General features: G+C 35.9%; 1 protein-coding gene across 2 annotated transcripts; it reads right to left on the bottom strand.

Moving 5' to 3' along the window:
• Positions 1-572: 572 nt before the first annotated feature.
• LOC135730323 (protein SSUH2 homolog) lies at positions 573-21115 on the bottom strand. Of its 2 annotated transcripts, XM_065248214.2 has the most exons (15): positions 20976-21115; positions 20803-20828; positions 20626-20671; positions 10840-10968; positions 10247-10330; positions 10038-10113; positions 9347-9476; positions 9143-9203; positions 8272-8393; positions 8064-8126; positions 4533-4615; positions 4335-4427; positions 3344-3449; positions 1979-2086; positions 573-1224 (listed from the first exon to the last, which is right to left on the bottom strand). In XM_065248214.2, the coding sequence occupies exons 5-15, from the start codon at positions 10326-10328 to the stop codon at positions 1084-1086; spliced, it is 1065 nt and encodes a 354-aa protein (XP_065104286.1). In that variant the 5' UTR covers positions 10329-10330; positions 10840-10968; positions 20626-20671; positions 20803-20828; positions 20976-21115; the 3' UTR covers positions 573-1083. The 2 variants fall into 2 exon arrangements, with proteins under 2 accessions (XP_065104286.1, XP_065104287.1); XM_065248215.2 differs by lacking the exons at positions 20626-20671; positions 20803-20828; positions 20976-21115 and having other exon boundaries at positions 10840-12970.
• Between the last annotated feature and the right edge of the window lie 1301 nt (positions 21116-22416).

Below are 22416 nucleotides of genomic sequence, written 5' to 3'. Positions count from 1 at the left end.
ATGTTTAGTAGACCATTATTTGTCAGTGGGTAATAATTGCCCTTTTCACCGGCCACCACCACCAAGTACATTTCAGATCTGTGGGAAACACTGCAACGTTTAAGAAAACAAGGCGGCATGTGGTTTAAAAGATGGCAAGTAAAATAAAAAGCATATCTGTATGCAATACAGTTTCATTATTGTTCATTATTATCCAGAGCGCCTTACTATAACTTGAAAAAAATATGTGCGACCAAATCATATTTTGCGCCAGTAACTGAAAGAGTTGGTAGCGCAAGTGCCACCAGTGGAAAAGGTTAGTGTAGTTCCCTGTAACAGCACATGTTTTCAACCAAAATGTTTCTTAAAAGCTTTGAAAACCCCCAAATAAATGATGTTATCTTCACTGTTACTGTCTCTTCAATGCAAATTTAACACACATACATTGCAGCAGATTAAACGAGCCTCTCTTTCATAAATCATGGTCAGTTCGGACACTTTTTCATCTGTCTGACCCAAAAGATCCAGCTATGGCTATTCAAAAGGTTTCCTACAGGTCAAAGATTAAGATCCAGTTTAGTTCTTCCTTAGGAAAACGAGTCAAGCTCGAGGCAGGTACAGAGATAGAGGAAAAGAACATTAAAGTGATGAAACATTAAAATGAGTAGAGTTTTGATGAATCTTAGTTGTTTTAATGCTCAGTTTGACTAGATACAGATAAGCAGGTGTTTTCATACCAGTACACATAACATTTGAAATGTACTGCTATACAACACCTGTGATGTTTAAAACCAAGATTGCAACTCTTGGAAATGCATCCTTGTGAAGGTAAACAATAGATTTATTAGTAAAACTAAAAAACAGAATGAATATATAACATATACAGTATATAAACATTTGAGTAACAGTGATAAGAAAATAAGAAATGAAATGCAACACAAATGTATGTCTGTACTGTCAAGTCAGAATACACAAACACAGTCTGCTTAAAAACAAACTCAGATGAAATAAATCAGTGTTGCTGTATATACAGTAGTGGTTGTGTGTACTGTATTTTTGGGTGTATATAAATGTGTAGGGTTATATCAGATGATATTTGTTGTGTTACATCACAGAGCAGCAGCAGGTGGCTGGGTAATCATCAACGCTCACTTGAAACTCATTTCCATACACAAAATAAAAATAGGATTTTCCTTTCCACTTGTAGTTCACTTTGGTAATGGGAATGAGCTCTATTGTCTGTCTCTAGAACAAGAGAAAAATATATAATTTTTATTAATAAAATATATAAAGATGCAATTTTAGGTTAAAATAATACTATTAGATAAAAGACAATACAACAACGTTTTTTGGTAACACTTTACAATAAGGTTGTTTTGTTAACATTAGTAAATGCATTAACTAACATGAACAATATATTGTTTTTCAGCATTTATTCCTCTTTGCTAGGCATGGGCCGGTTACCGGTTTCAAGGTATACCAAGTTTTTAAAGAGTCAATGTTTCAAAACCACTAAACTTTTTACCTGGCATACATGTTGTTTGTTGTTTAAAAAAATAAAATGCATTGTGTCAAGTCGAAAAGTTGTTGTTTGTATACGCAGACATTTGAAAATAACAAATTTTTGTGTTGCAATGGCAATACTGCACCGTAAAACCGTGGCATTTTTTGCTTAAGGTTATCATACCACCAAAATCTCATACCTGCTAATTCCTAATCTTTGCTAATGCAAGTTGTTTTAGAAGAATTGTTAGTTCATGCATTAAAGGGATAGTTCACCCAAAAATTAAAGTTTAATTACAAACATACCTCAATATATCTTTCTTTGTTTTAATCACAAAAATGTATACAGGTTTGTAACAACATGAGAGTGAGTAAATGATAACAGAATTTTTGCTTTTGGGTGAACTATCCCTTTAACTAATGTTAACAAATACAACCTTACCATTACCAGTTATTAATTTGCAAGCACACAAACTACACACAACTAGGGTGGTACCTGTTGTAATATTCGGGAGTTTTGGGCATATTTTGTCTGATGCTCTCCTACTAAACGTTCAGAAGCTTGTGCGACAGAAGCATCAGGAAAACCCATAATTGGATACAGCTACAATAAAACACAAATTACTACACAAACACACTAAATAGTTAATTCCCTTCTGTTTTTATATCACAATGATATACACTCACTTAAAGGATTATTAGGAACACCATACTAATACTGTGTTTGACCCTCTTTCATGCCTAAATTCTACGTGGCATTGATTCAACAAGGTGCTGAAAGCATTCTTTAGAAATGTTGGCCCATATTGATAGGATAGCATCTTGCAGTTGGAGATTTGTGTGATGCACATCCAGGGCACGAAGCTCCATTCCACCACATCCAAAGATGCTGTATTGGGTTGAGATCTGGTGACGGTGGGGGCCATTTTAGTACAGTGAACTCCTTGTCATGTTCAAGAAACCAATTGGAAATGATTCGAGCTTTGTGACATGGTGCATTATCCTGCTGGAAGTAGCCATCAGAGGATGGGTACATGGTGGTCATAAAGGGATGGACATGGTCAGAAACAATGCTCAGGTAGGCCATGGCATTTAAATGATGCCCAATTGGCACTAAGGGGCTTGAGTGTGCCAAGAAAACATCCCCCACACCATTACACAACCACCAGCCTGCACAGTGATAAGAAGGCATGATGGATCCATGTTCTCATTCTGTTTACACCAAATTTCTGACTCTACCATCTGAATGTCTCAACAGAAATCGAGACTCATCAGACCAGGCAACATTTTTCCAGTCCTCAACTGTCCAATTTTGGTGAGCTTGTGCAAATTGTAGCCTCGTTTTCCTATTTGTAGTGGAGATGAGTGGTACCCGGTGGGGTCTTCTGCTGTTGTAGCCCATCCGCCTCAAGGTTGTGCGTGTTGTGGCTTCACAAATGCTTTGCTGCATACCTCGGTTGTAACGAGTGGTTATTTCAGTCAAAGTTGCTCTTCTATCAGCTTCAATCAGTCGGCCCATTCTCCTCTGACCTCTAGCATCAACAAGGCATTTTCGCCCACAGGACTGCCGCTTACTGAATGTTTTTCCCTTTTCACTCCATTCTCTGTAAACCCTAGAAATTGTTGTGCGGGAAAATCCCAGTAATTGAGCACACTCAAAATTGTTTAAATCACCTTTCTTTCCCATTCTGACATTCAGTTTGGAGTTCAGGAGATTGTCTTGACCAGGACCACACCCCTAAATGCATTGAAGCAACTGCCATGTGATTGGTTTAAATAATTTCATTAATGAGAAATTGAACAGGGGTTCCTAATAATCCTTTAGGTGAGTGTATATGCATATATACACGCTTGTTCTTACCATGTATTGGGCATTTTGAAACAGCTGCTTCCCTGAGACACTTTCAAGGTTTTGCACTCTCAGACCACTCGATTGTTCTGCTACGAAATCATCTTTTTCAGTGGTCCTAAAAATCATCAAATCCGTATCAAACAAATCAGAATATTATAAATAACATAAAACACCTGGAATTAATGCTCACCTTTGAAAATCTCATTGCTGTAATGCTAAATGTATAAAATGTTGGGTATTGTGATTGTAATCATCCCAATTTCAATTTCTTTAATAAAATTGTATGCAGATGGTGGTTACTAACTGGGCCAAAAGAGCCCAACCTCAAGTCTTTATGATACTGTAGTGCCTTGGTATGACACGAGTTTCTTTTAAAGGGGACAGAGAATGAAAAAACATTTTTACCTTGTCTTTGTTGAATAATGGTAGTCTACCCACATTCACAAACATACAAAAAGTGCTAAACATGCTAAACATCTCAGTCTCATAGAAATGACTCTTTTAGAAATGTCAGACAGAAAACGGCCCAATCTGAAAAACTGATGCTTATGACATCACAGGCATCTAACTGCCCCTCCACTTTAAAATAATTTGCTACATTTTTTGAGTGGCAGCAAAGTCAGCCAATCAGTAATGAGATTGCAAGTTAAGCCAGTAGAGGGAGCCAAATAGGTGCAAAACCACTTGTTTAAAATCCCCCACCCTAATAGAGCTATCTGAGAGAGGTTTTTAGGAAGCTTCTAAGGCATTACAGACCCAAACAAAAAATGTTTTGTCTACATGTCACATCACAGAACAAGGATAAATACTCCGTTCAATCATTCTATGTCACCTTTAAAATGTAAATCTATGGATTTTGTCACCCGTTTAATCACTTTAAAATCTTATGCAACTGATTTAAAATATCATTCATATCCCCAAGCACAAACTGGACAAGCAATAATAGTGACACTTGAATTAATAAACACTACTAATCCAACACACAGATCTGAGATCATACCATTTAACAGTGAGATTGATGAAGACGAGCAACTGTCTCTTCCCATGACATGTTTCACACTCACGAGTGCCGTGGCCATTACATGCATTACATCTGAAAGATGACAAACAAAAATTCAGATTACAGAACTGCATTGGAAACTTTGAATTTTGAACTTCAGAAAGTTTGATTTAATTTAGCTTGAGGGGTTCGACTTACTTCGTTCGACCACGGCCCCTGCAGGTCATGCAGCGGTCATGAGCCTGACGAGATCCAGAACCATTACACGACCAACACACTTTCTGCACATTCACAAGAAAAGGGATTAAGTTTAACTCCACATAAAAAGTGTTTCTCTTTAAATATTTGGACTGTGTACTAATTTTCTTTTAAAACAGTGTTAAAGCTGCAATCCGTAACTTTATTCAGGTAAAAAATAAACAAAAATCAGTTATTGAGCGAGCAATTCGAAAAAAAAATCTCTGTTTAAAACCATCACCTTACCGTATAGGGCTGCATAACGATTAATCATTACTAATTGTTTGCAGATTTTTTTATTTGTGTACATCATAAATTTGTGTGTACTGTGTATATTAATTATGTATATATAAATACACAAACATTCATAAGAAAAAAATATATTTATAGATTAAATATTTATATAAAAATATAAATTATATATAAATATAAAAATTTATACATGTTAATACTTCTTAAAAATCTAAACGTGTGTGTATTTATTTATACATAATTATTATACACAGTACACACAAATATATGATATCAACAAAATCTTATTTTGCAAATGATTAGTCATAGGGGTGGCACGGTCCATGAAAAAAATCCGAACCGTTCGGTTCGCTTGTCTCGGTTCGGAGCGCGTGTGTACCGCACGGTTCAACGGTTCATGGCATGCGCAATGTAGTCTCATGCCCTGTATGTGACATCAGATAGCGTGTTTCCCTTTCGCGCGAAAGAAGAGGTGACTGGTTTGGAGTATAAGTACTGCAGGTTATGTTACGTGTAGAAATGGCAAGTGGGAGTGAAAAGTAAGTCTGCCCGCAGTTGGAGGATGCGCCAGCGTCGTATAAGTTTGGTGTGTGGAAACATATTTTTATTTCATGTTACTTATGATGACAGCGGAAATAAAACAATAGATTGAACTGCAGTCTATGGGTTGAATGTGCTCGAACAGCCACAGGAGATCGCCTTCTCTCCGACCATTTATCTAATCTGAGGTACTGAAAGTTTTACGTCTTTTCGTATTCAGCGCTATTTTTAGCCTTTCATTGATAAAATTAAAGCAGCTGATTTCCGCGTAGTTTCATTTTGCTAGCGTGTGAAAGTTGCGCGATCTTATTTCAGAAATTTCTCCTCAAAGTAATCAGGACAGAAGTGGTCAAAAGTGGACAAAAGAGACGGATTTAAATATTACAGGTGCAAAGGTTATGTTTCTCTCTTGTCCACATACGCTCTGCAGTATTAAAGCAGCCTCTCAGTGATAAATCTAAGAGCTACACTGAAGTTGGCATTTTAATAAATGCAATTTATCTTTGTGTGCTAAAAATGCACATAAAGTTTATATAGATGTCAATACACATTCTCTTGTTTGCCAAATAAATGAAAAGCATGTTGAAATCATCAATGTCTTCTCTCTTGCTCTATCAAAATCTCATCTGGCTTTCCTCAGAGATGGTCCCAATAATGTGCTTAAAGTCAAATTCAGTTTGTGCATGATTACATGATATTACTTTTTTTTTAATACTGTATCCTAAATTATAGATAATTAATACATTAATAAGATAATACATTTCTGGAGTGTTAAAAATGTAAAGAAAAAATAACAACAAGAACCGTACTGAACCGTGAACCGTGACCAAAGAACCGTGATACGAACCGAACCGAGGGTTTTGTGGACCGTGCCACCCCTAATTAGTCACGATTAATCATTATGCAGCCCTTTAAATAAACCGTAAGCACAAGTTAACAATCCCTGCTCTCAGATTTGTAAACCGTACCCTCAGTTTTTGCAATCCGTACCCACGAATTCATAAACCCTGTGCATGCTTTTGCAATCCGTTCTCACATGGACAAACATGTCATCATCGGAGACAGCTTAGTAAAAAAAGTTTGTCCGTTAAGGGCTTCTGTAGAAACATGGTGGCACAAAATGGCGACTTCATGTAAGGGGACCCTCGGTGTATGTAGATAAAAACGTCTCATTCTAAGGTAATAAAAACATAATGGTTCATTATGAAAGGTTTTTACACACCCTTGATAATATAGTTTTGTATATGATTTTGCATTTCTGTCAAGAGATCCTTCTATAATAATACACACTGCACCTTTAAATAATTATTTTATTCGATGTAGCCTATACATCTTAATAATATGTGTAGGCTACATTTCACACAAAGATATATGTTTTTGTCCATTTATTTTCGTTTGTCCAACTTATAAAATCACCTAAGTGACATTAAGAGACTTAAAGTTACTCTAAAATTTATTTTAGTGATATTTACAAAGCCACTAAATATTTTTTTCATTGAGAATTTCCTAAATTTTCTAAAAAATAAATGACTTCACTGTGTCAACTTTTCAAGAGGAGCGTGCACAGATTCTTTGATTTTGTCTTTGGTGGACTGCAATTTTACATAGTTATTCAATAATAACATATTAACCAAATATGTATTTAAATAATTAAATATAATTGCATAACTAATTTAAATACTATTAAATACTATTAAAAATACGAAGGACTGTAGCATCTGATTAAAATATTTCAACGTAAAGCACGTTTCCAGTTAGGAACGTATAAAACAGCCTAACACCGTTAAAACTTTATTAATTTCTGAAAATATCCAACATTAATAGGAAGCTTGGAAAGCATGAATAAAAGCAAAAAAGCAATTTCTAAAATCAGGGAGGGGCTACAAATCCAGTCTGCAAAACTGTGAGAACGGATTGCAAAAGCGTGCACACGCTTATGAATTTGTGGATACGGATTGCAGAAACTGAGGGTACGGTTTACAAATCTGAGAGCAGGAATTGTTAATGCGTGCGTATGGTTCGCGAGCGCAGAGTTTGTAAAACTGAGGGAACTGTTTAATAATCCGTGAGTACGGTTTATAAACTGAAGGGACGAATTACAAAACCGTGATCAAGGATTCTTGTTTTCTTTTTTCCAAGGGGTTACCAGGCGGGCTCCGTATCATCTAGATGGCAGCGTTTAATATGTAAAGTTTTAAATATTGATCATTCAGGGAAGAGGGACATCATTTAAATATGTTAATTAATTGTATTCTTACATCTAAGGAATCATCTGTTGTTAAAACAATAAAAGTTCAAACTGCGGAGAGTCTCCAGTTAAAAAGGGAACGTGACAGCTCATGCAAAAAAAAGTTATCAGCAAGGAGTCTGAAGTGATTAAATACTGGAACAGAGATGACATTTTCCTCTGAACAGGCAAGACTGCATGTTAAAACATTTATGTTTTCATTTAGTCAGCACAAATGCAGCAAATATAAATATAGTGATCACAGAGATCAGAGTCATCCGCGTACAGTACCGGGGCAAATAACCGCAATTGCATAGTTCAAACGGAGATGGCAATAGAGAGGCCAAAACTACAGATTACAGCTTTAAGATAAACATCTACAAACAGCACACAAAAATACCCACAAAACACATATGGTATTTTTCTGCGAATAATAAAATTCCTAGCATGCAATTGGTCATGATGTCACTCACGTTTCCAGCTCCAGAGCATGTGATACAGGTACCTCTTCCTATTCCAAAACACTTGTGACAGTTCTGTAGAATAAACAGAATATAATGCTTTAAAATACAAATAAATATAAATGTAAAATATAGAGTGGCTGGTGCATCTATGTATGCTTGCAAAAATGTATATTGCATAAATAAATGAGGCCTTCTGATCTTTGTTTTTTATTACAACCTTGACTGAGGAGGTATAAGGCACTTTAATGTTCTGCGTCTGGTCATTGAAGAAGGCTGGAGGATTAGTAGGAATCTGCCATGGCGATGGTGCAGGTTGATTACCAGCATCCACAACCTGCCCTGTCAGACAAAAAGACATCAACGAATCAGTTTAAACCTATTTGCGTAAAATCTACATTTTATATTAGTTAACATGCTGAAGATATACACGTTATGGCTCTGTGGTGATTTTGAAATATTTCTGTATGTGGGTTTGAGTGATCTGTCGTATCAGATTCTGTCTCAACCAATGGCATGAGTTTGAGGCGGGACTACTTTTATGCTTGAACAATATATGGGGGTGGTAGGAGTGGTAATAAGTATAATGTGTTAGGGCAGGCCTTTTCTATATTACAGTCAGCAACATAAAAGAATATGGAAAAACTTAAAGGTCACTTTTATATGTTGTTTGAACATGATTGTCTCTCGCCTATGTGAACACAACCACCGTGTAATAGTAAAATAAATTTTTGCAAGAGAAGACATGCTTCAACTTTAAAGGAACGGCTCAAGTTAAAATGATAATCTTTTGATTAAGTCTTTTGAAACCAGTCGCAAATTCTTTCTTTTGTGAAGCACAAAAGGGGATATTTACAAAAGATCCTAAACATGGTCTCATCTACGCTGAATGTGAAAGGTGAACAAGATTGTCAAGCAGGATGTGGTATTTTACTAAAGAAGCCACATGGGTTTGGAGCGACATGATGGTGAGCAATTAGTACTGTTATTGAGGGGGTGAACTGTTCCTTTAAGCAAAAGCTTAAACAATAAGGTTTTAGCCGGCGGTAAAACTGAATGATGATATTATAAACTTCCTTGACTTCAGGTACCTGTGAAAGGCTCCTGACTCCATTCAGTTGATCTGGACTCTGTGAAACTCTCCAAACGATACTGAAAATGGATGAAGAAGAAAACCTCAAGTCAGTATCACCATCAACACATAAAACATTAAAAATGTATGCACTTACAATTATTTTACATTTCCATACAAAAGATGATCCATTCGCTCTTATTGACAAAGATTCAGGTCTCACCCTGTAGGTATTAAAAGTCTCCATGCTGGTAATCACCCCGTCTTTAACAGGTGCAGATCTATAGCAACACTTGCTGGAGACGTATTTTTGTAGAGATTCACGAGCTTTGTCTTCTGAGATTGAGGGAATGCTGTTACGAAAAAAATAAAAAATAAGATCAATAGATGGGTGACCTTTGCACAAGACATGCAAGTGTGTGAAGTACAGCATTTCCCAATCTGGATCTTGACATCCATTACACATTTAGGTTTACCAGTAACATGAAACTAAAATCAGGTTGTAGCGCACTAATGAATGTACAAAGTAAATCAAGAGAAATACTGTCTAGATTGCAGTAAGTGAATGACATCCTTGCTTATTATTATAAATAAAAAGATGTAACAAGATGACATTTGCAATATACAGCACTGTTTTAAAAACAGAAAACTGATGCAATATTTAAAGGAGTCAATTTGGTTATAGAAGCCATCTATCGATCTCTCTTAAACCTAAAGTGTTTATGAACAGAAACACATTTAACACTAAATCAATTCACAAAACACTTAGTGTAATGTAGCCAGCATGAAAATGCTTAAGTATGACGGTCTTTGCATGACAACCGCATGTTTGAATAATGCATATCATAGGAAATTGTGTTCAAGATAATATTTTTTGTAACATGTTAAATTGCAACATAGAGAAGGAAACTCACTGCCAGTCTTGGGGAGTTGGCGCTTGTTCGGGCACAGGCATGGGTACAGTGGGCATTGGAGGTGGAAGATACCCACCTGTTTAAGATACATCAATTACAATACTTATACCAGTGGCAAATCATTCACAGGTGTTTGAATTTAGATAAAGATTATATCCTGAAGTTTATTTGTTGTTTAATAAGGAGCACAACTATAACATGCTTCTTACCACCACCGCCGGCCAGGGTCCCCTCATATCCTGGGATTGTGTCGAACATGCTAGTAGGGGGTGCAGTAGGTGCGGCCGACATGTCTGAATGAAATACAAACAAATCGGTCAGGGCAGTTTTCAATATTGAATTATAGGATAGAAAACATTAAACCGTAGTACTGCTGAGAATGTTATGAATGAGTTTTTAATTAATATATATATATATATATATATTTATACACACTTAAAGGGGCGGTTTCCCAGACAGGGTTTAGATTAATCCAGGACTTGGACCAGGACATTTAAGGAGTTTCTACAAACATGACTTAGACAAAAAAAAACAATAATGGTGTGCATCTTGAGACAAAACAATTGCACTGATATATGTTCAGATCAAATGTTTTTAAATTAAGACAGGTAAAACATGCAGTTTAGTTTGGAACTAGTATAAGCCTTGTCTGGGAAAACACCCTCCAAAAATAACATTGCATTGACTTTGTATGTAATCTACTAGTGCAAATCGTTGCATTTACATTTGGTGTTTACACCTCAGTCTTCAGACTAAATGGTACAATAAAGCAATGAAAGGCGTAATAACTAACAGAACTTACTTTTGTCTTGAACAGCACTTTTCTCAAATAGAAGAAAACTTCAACGGATTCATATATTGCGGTTGATTAAAAATCCAATATCAGGATTTCCTCTGGTGAGGAGCGTGTGCTCAACAAGCGCTTTATGTACTGCAACACAGTATTGTAGGAAATATATGATTTACATTTGAGAGCCTGATTGGACGAGAAAGGAAAGTGTGGGAGATCAGGGTCACCCTCATTAAAAATAACACAAGTCCTGACGTGTGCGAGTTTACATAAACGTCCAGAGGGAAGTGTCATATAATGCCCTGGAAATGGGTGAGATGTTAAACTATCCTTATAGCATCAACTAAAGTAATACAATACTTTTATTCAAAACAATTTACAATGCATTACAGGGGCTACAGTTTTTATGTGTATTTACTGGGTTTAAACCAATGACCTTTGGGCTGATTCAACGAACTGAGCAAAATGAACACGAATACAAGTGTTGTGAAAATTTGTCATAAACTGTGCAATACGGGGCTAACACTGAATAAAGTTGGATTTATTAGTTCAGTGGAAACTATTTGTATAATATAGCCGTACATATTGTCACACATGCAACTTTTAGGCATTATTCTGTTTTTTGTTATAAGCCAGACATGACAAAGAGGCGGCCTCTCACAATACAAAGTCAATGGAGACAGTTGGATTGTTTTCCACGACAGTGGGTGTGGTTTTCAAATTTGCATAACCGCGCTCTGTCTCTATAGCCTAATAACATGGCAAGACACGCAACCTCTTTTCATTTCTATTCTTTAATTCACTTTTAATTCAGATTCACAGCACAAACCTGGCATGCACTGGGTTGACTCAACTTATCAAAAAGGATCAGGCCTCAAGGAAAACAGCTCATTTCAGTACAATATAACTAACATATAAAACAAAGACAAACAGAGGAACACTGCTTTTTGTCAAACAATGCATATAGGCTACCATACAAAGGCTGGTAAAAACTTTAAATAGTGATGTTTAAATGTGCTAAATTATATTTAGATAACCATGTTTAAGTCTACATTAATGTTATGTTGTAGTTTAGGTTGCTGTTTGTAATAAAACTGTAGATAGCATAGGAATAGCATAGCAATCTATTATGTATATGGATTGTAACCATAGCAACATTAGCTTACCTTGTCATTGATGGTGTTGATATGGACAAGCTTTTTAAAAGTCTCTTTACTTCTGAGGTTCAAGCAGCATTGGAGACCGATAGAAACTTTCTTGTTGCTCTTTCTTAGTGCTCTCATCCTTAGAATTATGCGTGTGCGGCACTGCCCGACCTGATTGCGGTCACTTTAGTCAATGCTGCAGTCGCAGACTTCCCAGACACAGCTCTTTAAGATACGGGTCTATATTTGATGCGCACAGTGTCCAAATCACAGTTTAAATACAAAATAAAAGTAAATGAACATGCTGCATACGGCACCCGGAAACAAACTATTTTCGCGTAGATTTGGGGTTTGGGTTAGGATGTCACTTTAAATATAGGGCTTGGGCGCCGCGTTGCATTCTGGGACGTCGCGGCCATGTTGGTGGCCTCGCGAATGTAAACATACAGCAAGTTGAACGAGGAGAAGCGGCGGAGTTGGGAGAATTAAAAGAAAGAAAAAAGATGTTAAAATCCGGAAAAGGATGTGGAATTTACTGGGATACGTTAAACAGGGAAGCAGGGACCGGTATGTGGACAAAATCGGAACTATTAACGGTTAGGATCCATATGAAAAAAGAGTTAATAAAGAGCCTTTTAAGATAACAGCGTGGTTGTTGTGAGAGCACGATTTCACGCCAATCTGTAAGCAAAGTCACGTATGACCTAGCTTCACAAGTAGCTTAGTTAATGCAGCAGTTTTTGCTGTCAGCAGAGGGATAGCAACAGAAAGATGAATGTTGAAATTTTCCCGTATTTTGGGCGAGTAAACCGGGACAGTTCCCTTATGTTCAATGTTGACTTAAGCTATATAAATTAATATTCAGATGTTATACTTCACTGTCGTATATATAAATGTCATTTATATGTCATGTATACACATTACTGAGGGGTTGAGGTTAATGTTTGGTTTCCGATATTGAATAAAACATAATGAAGTTTTCTGTAATCTGTCATTTTTAATGTAAATTACTTTTAATGTGTTACTTTATTATTAATACAGCAACGGTTTACCATGGTTGAAAAAATAACGACAAATTAATTAAATTAAGACACACAATTGAGAGAAAGTATGTCTATAAACAGAGCGCAGCATGGAGCGCAGCAGTAAAGGAGGCAACCAACATGGCCGCCACGACAAGTAATGACGTCACGACGCCCAAGCCCTATTGGTTTTTAAACAATTGTCGTCTGACATTAGGGTTAGAGTTGAGTTTGGGTTAGGATGTCATGTTATGCTACAGAAAGTCATTCTAACCCCCAACCCACGTGAAAATAGTAAGAAAATAGGAAAAACAATTGAGTAACCAATACGTGAAACTGACACGGAAAACAAAGTCCGTTGTACGAACACGGAAAAATGCGGAGATCCGTGACATTGACATGGATAAATGAGCAAAATATTCCGTGACTATAACACGGAAATTTGTGAGTGCAAACGTGATATTGATTCAAATGGGATTAACACTGACAAATCAACGATTTGTTTTCCAAGTGGGAACGTTGATGTTGAAAAGACTTGAAATTGACATTGACACTGACATCATCAAAAACAGCTCAAAATGCAAATAAAACTGACATCAAAACCTGATGTCCATTTGACATCCACACGGATGTTCTTTCAACCTCCAAGATAACAACACAAAAACAAAGTAGCCTACTAAAATTTTATTTTAGCAAACAAATATAATTAAAATAATTAAAAAAATAATTAAAATAATTAAAAAAATAATACACTCTTAGATCGGATGTGTTTTATGTTGTGTTACTTTTAAAGGGACAGTAAGTAGGGTTTTAAGTGTTTTATTCATCAAAATCAATGTCTTTATTCATAAATATGTCCTTGTTGGTGTCAAATGACCTCTGCCAGTGATCTGACTTTTCTTTCTAAGCTTAGAATTTCTACTCTTTACTTACATTGAACGGGTAAGTCCAAGGAGGCATCCATATCGTTCCCTGGCCATATTGATAAACTATAATAGCAGAGAGGGACAAAAAGCACTAGCCTACCAACACGTTTCCACAACGCGTTTTCATTCAGAACACGTGAACCAGCTGCAATGGACAAGGAGATCAGCAATTACATAACGGCTACCGTAGTTGCAACACGCACTTGGAAAGCGCTAGAGAGCACTGTTCGTTTGAATGCAAAATACAATTTCACCACTAGATGGGGGTAAATCCTACTTATTGCCCTTTAACACAATTTGTAACAAAGTGACACATAGGTAATGTGTTAAAAGCATAACAAACAAAAAATGTGTAAAAATAAAACACTTTCTTAGAGTGTAGGCTACAAAAATTTAAAAAAAGTTATTTAAAAAGGAAATGCACCTGATTGTTAACCCAGATAAATAGCTGTCACAAACACCCAAAGTAGCCTACATGGGCAACCGGGGTAAATGTATTAAAGCAGAGCGATGTTTTGTACCACGGTAAAGCCGTGCATCCACAACAAGTATGAACAAAAAATTGCATTGCACAGTGATTTTTCATTGAAATGTTCTTGTAAGTGTTAAAGTTACCAGATAGCTTAATGAGATGTCAAGACATTTACTCTTGATCTGAAAACAAGTACTGTAACAGAACGTGAACCGCAGGGCATGAACAAAGTCACGGTCGTCCATGCTTAGTTTGAACAAAGAGTATAGAAGAACAATACAATTTCTTTATATAAGTCAATATAAGTTCTTTGGTTTGAAGCAGAGGCTCTCGTCACTACAAGCATATAGCGCCATCTACAGGTGTTGTGTTAAGCAGCAGCGGAAACTTTGTTATTGAATGAGCATTAAAAAGGACACAGGTGTGGAGGTGAAATGGTCTGGACATCAAGTTTTTTGATGTTAGGTTTGATTTACATATTTGACCTGTTTTTGACGTTACTGTTTGATGTCAATTTAATGTCTTTTGAACATCAGTTGGTCACAGGGACACGTTTCAAAAGGAGATGTGGATGGATGCTGTTCAAGGCCCTAGTTAAGAAAATGGTACTTAAACTAAATTAGGCTAACAAAATAGTTACATTTTGTAGTAGATATAAATAAAACACACAAATCATTGATGTCACTGTGATGTCAATATGACATCAATTTGACGTCTGAACTATGACATTGATTTGATGTAAACTAAATGGCAAACATATTAGAGTGCTTACAGGCGTGCATTAAATCAATTTAAGTGTAGGAATTAACTTCTTATTTTCATCAGAAAAAAACTACTTGAAGCAAAACAATGGCACTTATATATTTTTATTTGAAAAATTATGTGACAAGCCTTTTCTGTGAAAGTGAGCTATTTTCATTATTTAGTTAATATACTGATAAACTATAAGCCATGTTTATCTTGAAGCCCTTTTATCTCTGTTCTTCTTTCTTCCGGAAGTCCCAAGATTATTTATGCATCCTCATAGTCATTTTTGGTAACGGTGATGTTGGATGAGGCTCCTGTGTTGTAAAATGAGTTATAGTTAATCTGTTGTGTTCAATAACCCTTACTGATGAAAAAGGCCTGGTGTAACATCAAAATCATCCGAAACAAGAGAATGACAGAAACCTGTTATGATCTGACGGTTGTCATCAGACCTTTCATAACATTGCTGTTACAGACCCCCTTCAAATTTTCAATTTTGTTATACTTCAATTTTTTCACAGTAGTTATCGCGGCTCTGTTACGCAGCAGATTCAGAAGTTGGAAAAACTTTCTAAAACTTGTATGAAAGAGGAGGAGTGTGTTTGGCCCAGAAAAACTTCACATGTCCAACAGCTTTTATGAACCTTTGCCAATGTTAAGCATGAGGAATCCAACTCTTTAACTGTGTTAATACATCAGAATAAATACTTAATGAATACATTGTAAATGATTGATTGATTTGTGACCTTACTGACCTTTATTTTTGCTCTTAATGGTCGTCACTATCACTATAGCAGTCATGATGATGAGACAAACACCAATGAAGGAGGCAAAGCCAATGTAGACTAAAGATACTCCTTCCTCATGAGGATCTTAAAAGTACAAGCCATTACAGACAAATGTTAGTAAACCATGTTTTTTTGGTTTTAACTGTAGTAAAACCATGGGTAAGTTTGGTTAAGTGCAAGTGCATGACAAAATCGACATTAGCATCTTACAAATCCTGTTTGCACACTTTAAAAATGAGCCAGTACACATTGACCCCATTTAAATTATAATATAAGAATTCACTATATTCAAACGACAACATTAAAGCTGGTTTCTAAAGCTCACCTTTTGCCCCAGATAGTGTGGACCCCAGGAGATCCTCTTCAAGAATGGACGTGGTCACAGTGTCAAAATTGAGTTTGGACACTGTTAACCGATGATCTATAATTATAATTAGGTAAATAAATTTGGTCCCCTGTACTACTACCTAATACTATATGAATTAAAAAAAATTATCGTGCTTTGCTGCCACAAAGGGATGTTTGTCACAAAAAGATTATTTGTCTCAATTTTGCAATAAACTAATTTAAAAGATTTCTGTCTGAAATAAATGTAAACCCTCAAGTTTTCTGTAGGAAATGATAGATATTTAGGGTTAGGGGCTTTGAAAAAATCTTCTCAAACTATTATTTCAGAATAACCACTTTTTATGCTCAAATATGGTTGGGTTTGAGTTAATGGTAATTTGGGGTTTCTTTTTTAAAAAACGTTAACAAAGCATCAACAAAATAAGTTGATCCTGGATCACATCTTACTTGTGAAATCAAAGTGACCTTATAATGACGGGGGGTTGGGGGGGTATATGAATATGCAAATTGGTTCCCACCTCTACACAATCGCACAGCTTGGACGATATGATTTTTCAAATGAGTTCCTATCTCCACTTTTTCGCACCACCTTGCTTGGACCATGAATATATATGTAAATAAAAGTGACATTCAGCTGTCTCAGACACATAACTGCTAAGTCTGAATTCGCACAATGCATGCATGAATTATTTTTAGCGCTGATGTTTACAGGTTAGAGCGTTAGGTACACTCCACTTTTTTTTGAAAATATGCTCATTTTCCAGCTCCCCTAAAGTTAAACATTTGATTTTTACCGTTTTGGAATCTATTCAGCCGATCTCCGGGTCATGCGGTACCACTTTTAGCATAGCTTTGCATAATCCATTGAATCTGATTAGACCATTAGCATCACACTAAAAATAACAAAAGAGTTTCAATATTTAAAACTTGACTCTTCTGTAGTTACATTGTGTATTAAGACCGACAAAAAAGTTGTGATTTTTTAGAGAAACAGGAGGCTGCAGGAGGCACAATGATATCACGCACTGCTCGAAAATAGTTATGTCACCATCAGCGAGAGAGACTGCGGTTAAGCCCACTTAGTGGCAAAAGACAGAGCGGCTCAGCAGCAGCATTTAAGTACAGCGTGACATCGGCGAAAAAACTGTGAAAACGCGTAGAAATGGGAAAAAGCTGTTGTGCGATAGACTGTAGTAACATTAACAAGATTTCGGAGCTATCGTTTTACAGACTGCCAAAAAACACAGAAAGGAGAAGTAAATTGATAGTTTATTCCAACGTCCACAGACCCCAGGTGGGTTGATAAGTTGCTAGGGTCACTATCAAGCAGAGGTTTTACTTTCTACTTAAAGGAGCGGTGAATCAAATACTCAATTTTAACTTGATAATTTGTTATATAAGAGGTCATCATACATAAATGAACATCCTGCAAGTTTCAGAACTGAAAACGTCCGTGCTACTGAAATATAACAGTTTTTGCCACCAAGCCAGTAAAACAAGCCAGTGTGGAATTCGGAAATCTATGACGTCAAAGTAGAATTGAAGCACCGCCCCATAACCAAATACAAGGACCACTTTTGTAGCCCCGCCCCCAGCTTCGCGTGACACACGTGTGTCTCAACAAGTAAATATGTCTTTAAAGATTGACAAATGTAACCAAAATGACTTTTAAATAAAAATTTTCTGAGAAACTTTTATTTTGACGCGGTGATCTGTTATGATAGACTGGAAACGCATTTTCGGTTGTGGAAGAACCGCGTGGGAACAACACAGAAGCTAAATACTTTAATTCGGAGGCTTGGAACATAACATTAAATGCGTATAAAAAGTTTGCTTTTGAAGAAGTTCCAGCTCGTGTGGGGAGTGTTTGTTAACTTTGTGTACACGGATTCATTTGGAAAGAAGTCGATGCTGGATTTGCAGAGAGACTGTGATTAAAAGCACCACTTATATTGGATCTGACAACAATGACACAGCATTATACACAGTAAGAAATTTTACTTTGTTTAAGTTACTGCGTTTCACTATTGCTTTGTTAGAAGAGATCGCTTGATATGTCCTGTTGTAACATCCGTGTCTAAACACGTTTGTTTGACTGTTTTAATTTACTAAAAACATTAAACGATTAATAAAGGTACAACACTTAACAATACGACTGTAATTTAAAGGTAGAAATATACAAATTTGTTATAAGGAAGGATTTATCAGCCGCAGTTTAGATTCTGATGCCCGTTTACTGTGTTGTATACGGTAATTTAGGCGAATTGTGTTTGAAAGGTCCAACACTCAACAAAGCTTATTTTTTATCATATAACTGTGGTATTTAACATTACGTGAATGTAAAAGCGACCTCACAAGCACAATCGAAATATACAAAGTTATTGATTAGGATTTATTAGCCGCAGTTTAGATTCTGATGCGCGCTTACTGTGTTGTATACAGTAATTTAGTCACATCGAGTTTTGTTTCTACTTTAGTATACGTATTGTCATTTATGTGTATCATATTTAGCACCCAGAATCTTTTGTGGCTCAAACATATTTGTGTTCGGCTGCTATTTTTATCAAATTAATGTTTTTAAAACATTTGCCCACATGTAATGACGGAGAATGAAGCCGTCCAATCATAGCAGTGGGTGTTTACGTCCAGGTCTTCAATGCGGCCCGCCCCTTCAAACGAACCATTTCTCCAGAGAGCCACTAATCCATGTTACAAAATAGCCTATTACTTATTGTTTTTGATGTTTTTGAATGTAAAAACCACGCGGACATCATAAGTAGACATCAGGCAACAGTATAAAACAATAAAATCGACAAATTCACCGCCCCTTTAAAAGTATTTTTCAAGTATTTGTATTTTTCCGTGTTTTTCTTTGGAAAACATGCATTCCAAAGCATATTATCGTAATTTTTACTTTATTACATTTCATAAATAATACGTTTTTTGTTTTACATTTAATATTTAAGTACATTAGTACATTAACATACTTTTACTCAAGTAGAAGTACACAATTGTAATGTAATTCAGTATTAAATACATTTTATATGCAATATTAAAGGAACAGTATTTAGGATTGTGGCCAAAACTGGTACTGCAATCACACAACTGGTGGCCAATACACAAAATGACAACACAAACATCAGTTGAGGGCTGCAACTCCACTTTTTAAATGACAATATCCTGGCCAGACCACTGTTGTCAGTGACATAAGTATTTGAAATGACAATAATTTCTTAATGTCTAGTGACATATCAGGGCCATTTTATGATTAATTGATATAAATTTCTTACATACTGTTCCTTTAAAGAATTCACATATTCTATGCTTTAGAATGTAGTGAAGTAAAATTTTTCCCAAGACAAACAACCTAATAAAGCACAGATGCTTGGAAAATTTAAATAATGTAGCGAAGTATCTTCCACCTCTGCTATCAAGTCCAACTAAATTCAATTTAAGTTGATAATAGTCAGTTTTACTGATGAAAACCAGCCATTTTGTTGAACGTTTTGCCACTCAACCGGGCGAGCTCTCGCGTGGTCACGTGGAAAAGTGACGTCAATGCATACCCTCTATTGAAAGTTACCAAGGGGACTATTTTCGGGCAGTGCGTTTAATGGAGCATTTTTATGTTAATAAATCATCTTCGTAAGTCTGTATACTGTTAAATGACTCATTGCAGGACGAATGAAGACTCTCTCGCCCGCCCCTACCCCCTGTAGGACGAATACCCCACTTGCAAGTTCTCTGTATCCGACCTGCCGTCCTTCAGTCTCGCAAAGTCTCAGATATCGCGAGAAGCAGGATCACTTTACGGCAAACATCACAGAGGCAGGCGAACTAAACACGGCTAGCGATTGTTGCAAATGGCAGAGCTGGGGAAGTAGCAGTGAAAACCCTTGCTTCAAACCCAATATCTATATTAGGGTGACCCTAAGTGCCATTCTTCCCGGACGCGTCGTGGCCAGGATTTCGGGTGCGTCTTCCGGAAGTCATATTTGTCGACCGCATACGTCATAGAGGATTATTATTATTATTATTATTACAGAAAAGCAACAGTTAAATTATTTATTTATTTATAATTATATTATTCTCATAAACCTTCTAATATGCACTTATTTTCAGCCCGACGTTGTTGGGCCACAGGGACAAACCCAACCGTTGGGTTAAATTAACCCAGAAAATGTTTTTATTTGACCCAGCATTTTGAATTGAAACAATAAAGAAATATGAAAGTTATTATTAAATCAATTGCTAGAATAAGTTCAACTTAAAGCTTCTGTGACTGTGAGATTAAAGCGTTTAAGATCCTTTCAATAGAACAGAGAGAAAACTCAAATAATAATTGCCTACCTTTCGCAGGTAAACGCACATAGTCACCACTTCCAATTTCGAAATCCTGTCAAATTAAAGCACATAAAGAGTAAACTATACTGTAATAACAATAGCTGCAATATTGAGTAAAAAATCCTTACACAATATCATTTGAACACATCAAAACAAATAAACAAGTGTTGTTTTTAAACCCACATCTTCATCCATATCTTGACATGTCTCTGGAGAAAAGAAAGAAGACAAGCGACAATAATTTATTATAATACTGTAAATACACTACTGGCACCTTAAACACAAAAAACACACAGCATGTAGTGATTTATGTAAACTTAAATAAAAACATTGAAGAAATATGATATTTTACTCACCTAAAGTTAACCAACTGACCAACAAAAGAGAAATAAAGACAGACTTCATCTTTTGTAACTCTTTATCGCAGTATAAAACCCTAGACTGCTGCTCAGTAATTTACACTTCACATTTTATTTCCTGTGGCTTGTATCTTCATTATCAGCAAAATGCATCCCATTCCCCCCCTTTCACTGAATGGTTTCGTCTATTCTTGCGTAGCCCCAAGATGAGAGGCACGTCCATTGGAGACACACACATGATCAGCGTAGGCTCATTTCGTGGTGCGTGGCAAAACGCGAGTAACTTTTAAACAAAGCGGTCTGCACATCAGAAACTAACTTTATATACTAACATTATATATCATTTATATTTCACGGAGCTGCCTTTTGACGTAATGTTATGGTCAGTTATAGCCAGTCGCTAACAGTACCTAAAGGTCAATTCATAGATTAACAGTTACGTTTATCACCGCTAAAAATGAGAAGGATATGATTTTTTTCCAGATAGATCTTGAATTTGTAGCCACTTGCCAGCATTCTCCTGTTAGCAAATATTGCTAGCGAACTAATAAGTGTATCTTCCGTCCATTCCATATCCGTTTTATAATCAAAAATGGAAAACATAATTTATCGTTTCCATTTATAAAATGAAAAAAAAAAAAACAACTAGGAGTGCCCTGCTAAAGATACAATTTCCACGTCTTTGCTCCCCCCACCGGTAACGTTTGCAAATGCTGGTGAGAAAAGGTAACTCCTTAGTTGAAAATTGGAAAATGGAGTTTTAAATATTTTCTTTATTTAATTTTTTACAATTTAGTTTTAAGAAGTAAGACTGAGAAACTAAATATAGAAAAATGTATCAATTCCTTCTTTTCAAAGTAGCCTTCAATTTTTTTTCATTTTATGAATGGAAACGATAAATGAAAATACAATTTTTTTTTCGTTTTTGATTTTAAAATGGATATGGAATGGACGGAAGTTACCCTAATTCAGACTTTTACACATGTGAGACTCTGCCTGTGAAAACCAGACTAAAGTCTTAAATCTAAGTGTGAGATAAAGAGCATCACAGTTTGATTTCCAACATTTAAATTGCTGACATGATCTTACTCAGTCAATATTAAAGGTATCAAGTTTATATTTTCACAGAATGTTCTGTACATTATGTAGGATAATTTTATATAGAAAACAGTAAATCGAATAGTAATCAAATTCACAGGCAGGCTCACAATTATCTAGTAGATGAAGTTAAAGGTTTTTGGGTTAAGGTTTATACACACCATATCATGTATGTTTAATCTTTGTTTAAGAATGTTGCATTTTCTCTGAATATTTGATTACTGTACTTTATTTTTCTATTAAATTTACATTTGCATAATAAATCATCTTATAGACGGTTTCATTGGACGCACGTGATACACGTCTGGATCCGAACCTTACTTCCGGTTTCGTTTTTTTA

This window comes from Paramisgurnus dabryanus, chromosome 11, assembly GCF_030506205.2.
Source record: "Paramisgurnus dabryanus chromosome 11, PD_genome_1.1, whole genome shotgun sequence".
NCBI lineage: Eukaryota > Metazoa > Chordata > Actinopteri > Cypriniformes > Cobitidae > Paramisgurnus > Paramisgurnus dabryanus.
This window is presented reverse-complemented; position numbering and strand designations above follow the sequence as displayed.

Excerpts from the sequence above, each read along its gene's own strand:
- LOC135730323 (XM_065248214.2), bottom strand. The coding sequence starts at position 10,328 with ATGTCGGCCGCACCTACTGCACCCCCTACTAGCATGTTCGACACAATC. Across the intron at positions 10,114-10,246 it reads GACCCTGGCCGGCGGTGGTG|GTGGGTATCTTCCACCTCCA; the intron begins GTAAGAAGCATG and ends TATCTTAAACAG. Across the intron at positions 8,127-8,271 it reads CTTATACCTCCTCAGTCAAG|AACTGTCACAAGTGTTTTGG; the intron begins GTTGTAATAAAA and ends TTTATTCTACAG.